The sequence below is a fragment of the Aedes albopictus genome, chromosome 2 (assembly GCF_035046485.1).
Source record: "Aedes albopictus strain Foshan chromosome 2, AalbF5, whole genome shotgun sequence".
NCBI classification, from domain to species: domain Eukaryota; kingdom Metazoa; phylum Arthropoda; class Insecta; order Diptera; family Culicidae; genus Aedes; species Aedes albopictus.
This window is the reverse complement of record NC_085137.1, coordinates 245,718,957-245,729,096: the sequence shown is the minus strand read 5'-3', so window position 1 is coordinate 245,729,096 and position 10,140 is coordinate 245,718,957. Positions and strand designations below refer to the sequence as shown.

The window sequence follows — 10,140 nt, the reverse complement described above, 5'->3', positions numbered from 1 at the left end:
CTTGTCGCTAGTTGCAAACTAGGTTGCAAACAAAAGTAAAGTCTTGATTTTAGTGTGTACCAATGTGATCGATTATTCGTAAATTGACACCCCAAGGCATTGTTTTTTGTCAAAAGTTGTAAATTTCATTTTAGTCATCATTGACATAATCATTAATAAGAAATGACGGAGAGTAAACAACAGTGTTCGAAAAAAGGAAGATGGCCGCCACAGCCAACAGAGGTGTTTGAAATAGGTGAAAGTGAAAATCATCGAGAAATAGCGGAAAAAGTGTCGAAAAGCGAAAATACCGAGTGATTTGAGCAGCAGGAGGACGAAAGCATCAGGAAAAGCGAGAACAGAGGACTCTAGGAGGACGAAGACGGCGATAAAACCTCGCGCAGGTGCGCGACCTGGGACCGACTAGACGGGCGAGTCAACGGACGGGCACAGTGGTCCAAAACGAAAATCGGTATCGTATAAAAAGAGTAAAAAAGACTAGTACATAGGATTAATAGAGAAAATATCAAAAAAGGCGAAATAAAGTTAGTAGGCTTAGAATAGATAATAAGTAGTCGTAAGTTGCAGAATGTCACAGATAGTATCCAGAAAGCAGTACAGCACGATGAAAACAGGGACGGCTGCAAAGACGGTGACAAACCGAAGCGGAGCCCCGGCAGCAGCAGCCCCGAAAGCAAACCAACAACAAAGAAGCTCACAGCGAATTCAGCAAAAGAAGGACACGGGCCCAAACCAGAGAAACGGACAAATCAGCGAATCGTGGAACTCGGAAGTAGTGTATCTCGAAGCAACAGAACCGGAGCAGAACAACTACGGGCACCCCGTCGAAGTAGGCAAGGCGCTGACAGACAAGGGAATACGGAAGATCAAAGATATTCAACAAATCGGACGATTCAGGTTCAAGATCACCTTCGAAACAGCAAAAGAAGCCACCCCTCTGGTACTCACCAACCTGGAAGACGTGGGACTAAGAATCTACGTACCACACATCGAGAAAGAAATCATAGGACTGGCGAAGGGGGTTCCACTACGTTACAGCGAAGCCGAAATATTCGAAAATCTGCAAGTAGCCGGAGAAGTCATCAGTGTGGAGCGCATGAAAAGGAAAAGCAATCAAGGAAACCTAGTGGATACAAAAATGGTGAGGATAAAGTTCAAAGGAAAAGCTCTGCCGGAGACAGCGGTGTTGTACGGATGGAGATTCGTTCCGGAGCTCTACATCTTTCCGATGAAACAATGCAAAAATTGCTGGAGGTTCGGGCATAAGACAGGAGCATGCAGGAAAAACACGAAATGTGCCAACTGCGGAAACACGCACGACAGCGAGGTGGAATGCGCGGAACAAACCAGCTGCCTAAACTGTGGGGGGAACCACCGATCCGACGACCGAAGATGCCCTGAACGAAAGAAGCAAATGAAGGTGAATGAAGCGGTCCAGAAGAGAAGGATAACACAACAGGAAGCGAACGAACTGCTAGCCAGAAGAGACCCGAGACACGAGAACCAATTCGATCTGCTGAGAAGGTACGAGGAGTTCCCGGAACTAGCCGAAGACAACGAGCACGAGATGACCAACGCTTGGAGAGGAGGATGGAAGCCACACCAAGGAAGGAAGAATAATCAACGGAAAGGAGCCAGGAGACGACGCAGAAGCTCATCGAGCGCCGGCTCTGAAACATCGAGCAGAAGGGACGATACATCAAGAGACAGGACAGAGATAGGAAAACTGACAAGAAAAGTCGAAGAGCTAGGGAAGAGGCTTGGGGCAAGACACTGTGCTGGAGAGTACATTTTCCTTCACAGAGTTGCTCAAAATTTCTCCGGATTGCTCCCGTTTTGCTTGAGTATTGCCTGATACTATCGCAAAAACAAAACAATATTGCCCGATATCCCGATTTTCTTGCAGTTTTAGGGGTGTTTTTCGACAAATTTCGTCGATCATTGGTAAAAAGAGTTACTCAGAATTTCTCAGAGTTACTCTCGTTTGCACAGTGTCTTGCCCCTAGGGAAGAGGATCAACGTGATAGGAAGAATCATAAGACTGCAAAAAGGAGTGGAAGAAGAATGTCAACAGCAACAAGACGAAACCAGCATGGAGGCGCTGATCATCAGAATCAACACGGTACTGAAGGAAATCGTCACGGAATTCGGGAAAAACATAACAGAAACTGAGAACCATACAGAAAACGAGAATAACAACAACAGCAGAAATGGACAAGAACATTAAGATATTACAAATCAACATTCAGTCTATCAGACCAACAGACAAAAGAGAAGAGTTAGAGTTTTTCCTGAATACGGAGGACATAAAAATAGCCTGCCTCCAAGAAATATGGCTAAAAGAAGGAGAATCATTTAGGATGAGAGGATACACATTGGTGAGCAAACGAAGGACAGAAGGATACGGAGGAGTAGGGATTTTGATAAAGGACGGACTGGATTTCGAACCGCTCAACATCAGGACGTTTCACCCATTAGAAACAATAGCGGTCAAAATCACAAACCTAGACCAACCACTAATAGTGATCTCGGTCTATGCGCCGCCCGATACATCCATAACTAAACAGGTAGAAAGCAAACTGACAGAATTCTTTGAAACCGTGGAAACAATAACCGAGGAGATGATAGTGGCCGGGGACTTCAATGCGCACCACGCAATGTGGGACGAAAGTAGGAGAGAACAGGGAAGAGCATGCAGTAAAGGGAAGACCATCGCAACCGCCTTGGAAACCTCAAAACTCTGTGTCATCAACGACGGAACAACGACCACTATCCCGAGGATCGACAGCAACGCGTCAGCGATAGACTTGACGTTAGCAACGAGAGGAATAGCTAACAAAACAATCTGGGAAGTCGAAGATCAATCTTTTGGAAGTACCCATCTGGCCATCAAAATGAGCGTGCAGTTAAGGATTCCGATAGCAGAAGTGAGGACTACAAAGGTCAACGTTACGAAAGCTATAGAAGAATTAAATACTATTCAACCACAATTTATATACGATCTAGAAGAGCTCCAAACAGTATTCGAAGAAGTGATAGAAAAATCTAGCTACATCGTCAAAAATAAAAAGGCTAATTACTTGAAACGCTGGTGGAATGACGAGATACAAGAAGCATACAATCACAAAAGAGAATGTCTGAAAAACTACAACAAACAAAAAACCCTAGGAAACCAACTAGCCTTCAAAAAAGCTCAAGCAAATCTGAAAAGGTTGATACGCAGGGAAAAAAGAAAGGACACTCATGAACTACGGGCAAAAATTGACAAAGACACACCTATCAGCCAGCTTTGGAACATAGTAAGAGGAGTTAACGCAGCGCTCACAGGAAGAAAAACGGCATCGCAACACGTAGTAGAAACACAAACAGCGAGACAATATCTGGACAACATCTACAAAGAACCGATCAGCAGACTACCAGAACCAACACACACAAGTCAGGAGCAGGACGAAAAATTTGACGATCCTATCACAACAGAAGAGTTCGATAGAGTGGTTCTTAACAAAAAAGACCACTCAACACCAGGTATGGACCAAATATCCTACAAAATGCTCAAAAACATAAGACGGGATTTACTACTGGAAATATACGAGAAGCTTAACTACGCGTGGAAAAACAAAATCATTCCGGAGAAATGGAGAGAGATCAAAATCATACTCATTCAGAAGGCGAACTACCCTCCTTCGGAAGTTGCAGGAAAAAGGGGAATAGCACTGCTCAGCGTACTACTGAAATCGATTAATGGGGCAGTAAAAAACAGGCTGTACGACTTCTTGGAAGAAAACGACTTGCTCCCAACACTTTCATTCGGCTTCAGAAAACACAGGTCTTCAACAAGCTGCGTCAACTACGTAGTCAACCTAGCAAGTAAAGCTAAAAAGGACAAAATGGGATGCATAGTTGTTTTCATGGACATATCCAAAGCCTTTGACTGTGTAAATGTAGGAAAGCTGATGGAACAAATAAACGAGATGAAAATTCCAAGCGGGATAGCAGAATGGCTGTACGAGTACCTAAAAAGCAGAAAAATCATAATACAAACACCAGACGGACCAGAAACGAGGGAAGTAAACCAAGGACTACCTCAGGGCTGTCCTCTGTCACCCGTGCTGTTCAACATATATACAGCAAAGCTTCACGAACACGCCAATCCGAGCGATGGTATACACCTAGTACAGTTCGCGGATGATTTCGCAGCAATAATCATAGGAGAAGAGGGAACAGTACAATCGAAAGCAAACTGTTTTCTAAAAACAATAAGCGAAGATCTAGAAAAACTAAACCTGCAAATCAGCCCAAACAAATGCGCAACGATCAACTTCGGAAAGACAGCAGATGAGAAAATAAACATAAAAGTAAAGAATCACAAAATAGAAGTTGTAAGGGTACACAAATATCTAGGGTATGTCTTGGATAAATCTCTGAAACACAGGAAACACATAGAATATGTAAAAGAAAGAGCAGAGAAAAATCTGAACATCGTAAAGCTAATCTCAACAAGAAATAGTCCGGCAAACCCAGAGACGGTCATCAAAATAGGAGATGCATTAGTCAAGTCTCGACTAGAGTACGGAGCAGCAATATATGGTAACGCAGCAACCACAAACAAAAAGAAGATAGAAACGGTACTGAACGCGTACGTAAGATCAGGGATGAGGTACCTAAGAACCACACCAATCAACGTGCTTCTAGCAGAATCAGGACAGACCCCAATGGTAGATAGAGTAGAACTCCTAACTCTTCGCGAAGTCATCAAGGCAAAATACTACAGAGACCCGAACCTGAAATTCATCAGGGACAAACTCGACCATCAAACAGATCCAGGGACATATTATGCGTTGCGCGAAAATTTTTGAGCGCGAGAGCTCATATACCTCCGCCAGTACGGTAAATCGTGTTGGTGTTTTCGGCGCAGTATTCTTTGGCCCATTCGCGCACTTTTTGTAAAAGACACCATAACGATTAAACGTACGAGCGGAGGTCTATCAGCGATTTTGCACCATTTTCGCTCTCTATTTTCTTGCAACGGATAATATATCGCAGAGATAGCAGAAGAACATGTAGAGATAATCAGCCAAATGAAAGCACAAAGCGAAACAATTCTAGAAGACAGGAAAAAGTGGCAAAAATTGAAAATCACAACCGAGATAGATAAGCAAATGGGAAGAAAGGACCAAACGGACAAACAAATACTAAAAGCAAAAACCTTGGAGCTTTTGGACAAAAAATACAGAGGACACCACAAAATCTACACCGACGCATCAAAAACACAAAATGGAACAGCGATAGCAGTGTATGACCCGCAGGAAAACTTCAGAATCTCGAAAACAATAAACAACAACTTCAGCATCACAAACGCAGAGTTGCTGGCAATAAGAGAGGCTGTCCGATACGCGAAACAAAAACAGAAAGAAAAAACAGTAATCCTCACCGACGCAAAAAGTGCATGCGAAGCACTGAAAAACGTAGACAAGACACGATCAAACTATTTGGTGTACGACGTATATCAAGATAGTATAAACACGAACCTGACCATTCAGTGGATACCGAGCCACATAGGAGTTGAGGGAAACGAAGTAGCAGATCGGGAAGCGGTAGAAGCCACAAAAAACAAGCAAGATAGTCACGATAGCCTGACACTAGGAGACACGTTGAAACTAGCGAAAAGGGAAGTCTGGGGAAAATGGACCAGGAAATACAAACTACAATCCGAGGAGAAAGGAGCATACCACTACCAAATAGCCGACGAACCACTAAAGAAAATTTGGAGCCAACAAACAGGACTGACAACTCAAGAGCAAATAACGATCGCAAGGATAAGGTCAGGGCACTGCCTAACAAAGGATAGGAAACGAGCCTGGAAATGGGAAGACAACGAACTATGTGACAAATGCAACGTGACGGAAAACATAGAACATATTCTATACAAATGCGTCAAATTCGCCAAACAAAGAAAGAAATACGACATACTACAAAATAATAAGCCATTAACTAACATACTAAAACAAAACGCCTTAAAAGAACTTAAAGCTATAACAAAGTTCTTGCAAGAATGCAAAGTTAAAATATGAAGCTATCTATGTACAAGCTAAGCAAGGGGCCTTCCGCAAATACCGGAGACACCCGATACCAACACACCGCAAACCGACCAATAAATCGCCCCACCGAATGACGAATCACCAACGAGCAAAGGAAACACAACACCCAAAAACACGCCCGAAACAAACACCAAAGAGCGAGATGGATCAACTAGGTCCGAGCTCTCCACCAAGAAGTGGAAACGTCAAAAAAAAAAAAAAAAGAAATGACGGAAGTTTAGAATGGTTAATCCTCAAACAATCCCCAAAAATCGAAAAATATATTAACAATGGATCTATCGAACCGTTGTCGCGGGTGTCTTTCGAACGACGAGGACACATTGCGTCCGCTGGAGAACGCTCCAACGGCAAAAATGTTCGAAGATTGCGTCGGACTAAAGGTAAAAGGTGACGAATTTTCAGACTTATGTTTTTGATTCTCGTCCATGATTGTAGTTATCAACCGGACCCGGTCTGCCAAGGAATATCTGCGGAACGTGCTACGGGAAATGCACATCCTGGAGTAAGTTCAAACAACAATGCTTGGAAACGGATGCTCTGCTGCAGTTTAAGTTTGAACATCTGAAAAAGACCGAGCCATCGGTTGTTGATGATAAAGAGGTTGTGGAACCTGAAGATGATGAAGTACAACCAATTGCTGATAGAGGTCTGGAAAACAACGGCGAAGAATCTCCTGAAACGATAGTAGAAAAGGAAAAGGAACTCGAGGAAGAAGAGTACGAAATTGTTGCACCAGAACAAATCGAAACGGGTGTTGAGGAGATCCAGGAGAATGATGAACAAGATATGAATCAGGAGATAGAAATCGAAGTAACTGATGGCGATCCAGATGACGAAGAGTATGACGTTAAGGCAACTGTTGTAGAAGAGTTCTACTTATCGGAAGAGGAACAAACAGTACATGACACGGGGGAAGACATTGAGGAGGAAATTGTACAAGAAGAAGTTGTCAGCGTGGAGAATAGCGAACAACAGGTTGTTGGGAAAAGGATGGATATCAGCTGTGATAAATGTAGCATGCGGTTCCGTAGTGCCGAGCGCTTCGAAGCACATCAGCGGGAGCATCAAGGGCTGAAGCCGGAAGTTTGTAAGGTGTGTAGTGATGAATTCAATAGTGCTAGGGCTCTTTGGCGCCACATGAACAAGCACGGAGATGTCAAGAAGCATGTTTGTAAGGAATGCGGAAAATGTTACAAGTTTGCGACATCTTTGACGCTGCATCGAAAGACGCATCGCGATGAAAAGTTGCACATCTGTGACACATGTGGCAAATCATTCGTCAGAGCTCATGGTCTGAAAAGCCATCTTCTGACCCATGTAAATGAAACTCCATTCGAATGTGACAAATGTCAGAAGCAGTTCAAAAATCTCACTATGCTACGGAATCACGTAGTTCGAGTTCACGAAGCAATCAAGAACTTCATCTGTTCAGAATGCGACAAACCATTCGCCACGGGAGCCGAGCTGAAGATTCACCAACGAAGCCACACGAACCAAAGGCCTTTCAAATGCTCCAGTTGCAACAAAGCTTTCAAAACCCAGAGTCATCTCTCCGTCCACTTTCGGGCGGCCCACACAAGCGATCGGCCGTACGTATGCGAAATTTGTCCGCGCAAGTTTGCCCACAGTAAAGTTCTGAAGCAGCATCGACTCACCCACGCCGCTGAAGGCCCATGGAAGTGTCATATTTGTGAAAAGACCTTTCGGCAAAGGAAAACTCTAATAGGCCATATGAGTCAACATGAACGCGCGAGTCCAATCGATGAGTTTATTATTGAATCTGTGGTAAAACTTCCAGAAACATTGACAACATTAGAATAAACAGTAGAAATTAAAAGCTTATAACATTGTCAGGTACTTATTTGTCGATTCATTTATAAAGGTTGACGAAATGTAAAGAGGGGACACCTCTGTAATAGGAGTGGTCATCAGCCGAAAGAAATGTACAAAATTTAGTCAAAGTTAGTTACCTTTAATCTCGTCCAGGAACATCTTGCATTTCTTCTTCAACACTTTGGCTGCCTCCACGAAAATGATATCCGGTTTGAGCGCCCCCAAAGACTCCACGTTGTAGATGAAGTGGTTCCTCACCCGGCTCAGCGTTACCGCATCAGCAATCTGCGGGTAGCGGTACACGTTCCGACTGCAGCTGTCATACCGTGCGTCCTTCACGTAAGCCTGGTCATCCTTGTCGATTTCGATGACGCCCGGAGAGAAGCACTTCTGCAGCAGGAGAGCATCCCTTCCCACGACCGGTCGATTCAGACGGATTTCCGGCAGCAGACGGTATGAAGCAGTTGCCACCGGAGAGAACTTGGCATGATCTTTACCGATTCCCTTCATGGCAAACAATTTGATATCGAATTCGTGCCCTGGCCTCATTTTACTAATCAGGATATCATCATCGATAGGTCCGACGTCGGCTTCCTTGTAGATAGAGGCCTGATTTCCCACCGGAATCCACTTGATCTGCCCGGAGTAGATGCTGTGATTCTTGTACATGTTGTCGTTGTTTGTGATCTCGGTGGAATCCTTGTTCTTCTTAGTGCACTTCACTTTTAGCTCAAACTCCAACGTATCCAATGCATTGGGCGGATCGTTTTCATTCGTTTTATACTCGAAAAGCCTCGGATCGGCCTTCAGCGGAATCAGACCCAGTCGGTGAGCCAGAACTTCGTCCTGGATTATCGAAGTATTGTTGTAAATATGCACCTTTTCTATTGCCATGCTAGGCACTTCGCTGAGCATCAACCTCCGGAAGGCGTTGGCGATTGCCGGGTTCACGCCGATCATGTCAAACTCCAGCTCGTTTTCCTCGTACCGAACGATTACGATTTGCAGCTGCTTCTTAAATCGCTCAAAATCCCACAATTCGTCCGACAAACCGTAATCGTTGGCATCCTGCTTCAGCTTGTACTCATCCAAGTAGATTCTAGGCTTTTGCGATAGATTTTCCATCGCTTCGGGCATTTTTTTAACAATTTTCCGCGAATAAACACAAAAATTTCACGTGCTTTAATTCGCGCGTGCCGAACACAGCTAGAAATTTTGGAAATTTTGTAAACACGCGACGATTACCTAAACTTCGTGTCTCGAAACCCGAAGTTACTCGAATATAAAATGACAACTCCAATGCGAAGCACGCAGCCAAATACGCGTTATTTCAAGAATAAAAAGCAATGAAATATTTCAAATCTACAAATACACGGAAAAAAGTACATATTGAAGATTTACCGGCTACTTCAGTATTTAACAAATTTTGAAAACGACGTATAATCAATAGTCCATTTTACGAGCCGATTTTATGAATGAATTTTGACAGGAGGTAGCGTCCAATAACCCGTGAAAATCAATATCATCATCAACATTGTTGTCACTTCGTGAAATGGCTCATGGTGTAGCATTGATTATACCGTAGACGTTCGATAAGTGCAACATGTTTACGTTTCAGTTACCGAATGAAATTCGCTAACTGCAACGACTGACAGGACGCAGCCAGAATGCACTCAAAACATCTTTTTTTGAATGAATGAAAGACTCAAAAACATCGCATTGCAGCTGTAGTGCATCTGAAAAACATTGCAACTCTGTTGACGTTTCGTTTTTGACAGATAGCGGTGCGATAACTGCAAAATTGTTGCACTTAGCGGACTTGCAGTTAAAAAGCATTGCAGTTTGCACCGAGCGAACGTCTACTGTACGTCGTTTTCAAAATTTGTTACTGACTTGTATTCTACCCAACCCACTGACAGGCATTGTTGTCAACTCTATTTTGTTTCAACGGCCCCAAAATGTGCAGGTCAAACGAAATTGGGCACCTAATGCCACTATTGTCACTCCATGTTATCAACCCCATGAAACGGCTGTCATCCACATACAACTGGATTGAAGCCAAAAATATGGTGCTGGACAGGGGGAGCGACACTAGTTTTGCCAAGCCAAAAAACCTCAAAAAAAGCTGAAAAAAGCTCAAAAAAGTCGCTAAAACCCACAAAAGTTTTGCGGGTTTTGCCGGGTTTTTTCGACTTTTTTTGGCTTTTTT

At 43.5% G+C, this 10,140-nt stretch overlaps 3 protein-coding genes across 3 annotated transcripts; 2 read left to right on the top strand and 1 right to left on the bottom strand.

Moving 5' to 3' along the window:
* The first annotated feature begins 225 nt into the window (after positions 1 to 225).
* Positions 226 to 2,227, top strand: LOC134286436 (uncharacterized). The gene is made up of 2 exons (XM_062848046.1): positions 226 to 1,775; positions 2,007 to 2,227. Exons 1-2 carry the CDS (start codon positions 569 to 571, stop codon positions 2,225 to 2,227), a joined length of 1,428 nt encoding a protein of 475 aa, XP_062704030.1. The 5' UTR covers positions 226 to 568.
* Positions 2,228 to 6,300: 4,073 nt separating this feature from the next.
* LOC115258518 (zinc finger protein OZF) lies at positions 6,301 to 7,969 on the top strand. Its single transcript, XM_029858644.2, has 2 exons — positions 6,301 to 6,478; positions 6,534 to 7,969. Exons 1-2 carry the CDS (start codon positions 6,368 to 6,370, stop codon positions 7,917 to 7,919), a joined length of 1,497 nt encoding a protein of 498 aa, XP_029714504.1. The 5' UTR covers positions 6,301 to 6,367; the 3' UTR covers positions 7,920 to 7,969.
* An 82-nt stretch (positions 7,970 to 8,051) lies between these two features.
* On the bottom strand, positions 8,052 to 9,195 carry LOC109622893 (DNA-directed RNA polymerases I and III subunit RPAC1). The gene has a single exon (XM_020077348.3). The coding sequence runs from the start codon at positions 9,066 to 9,068 to the stop codon at positions 8,061 to 8,063; it is 1,008 nt and encodes a 335-aa protein (XP_019932907.3). The 5' UTR covers positions 9,069 to 9,195; the 3' UTR covers positions 8,052 to 8,060.
* Between the last annotated feature and the right edge of the window lie 945 nt (positions 9,196 to 10,140).

Coding starts and splice junctions, on each gene's coding strand:
- LOC115258518 (XM_029858644.2), top strand. CDS start 6,368: ATGGATCTATCGAACCGTTGTCGCGGGTGTCTTTCGAACGACGAGGAC. Junction 6,479..6,533: donor AAGATTGCGTCGGACTAAAG/GTAAAAGGTGAC, acceptor CCATGATTGTAG/TTATCAACCGGACCCGGTCT.
- LOC134286436 (XM_062848046.1), top strand. CDS start 569: ATGTCACAGATAGTATCCAGAAAGCAGTACAGCACGATGAAAACAGGG. Junction 1,776..2,006: donor GAGGCTTGGGGCAAGACACT/GTGCTGGAGAGT, acceptor TCTTGCCCCTAG/GGAAGAGGATCAACGTGATA.
- LOC109622893 (XM_020077348.3), bottom strand. CDS start 9,068: ATGCCCGAAGCGATGGAAAATCTATCGCAAAAGCCTAGAATCTACTTG.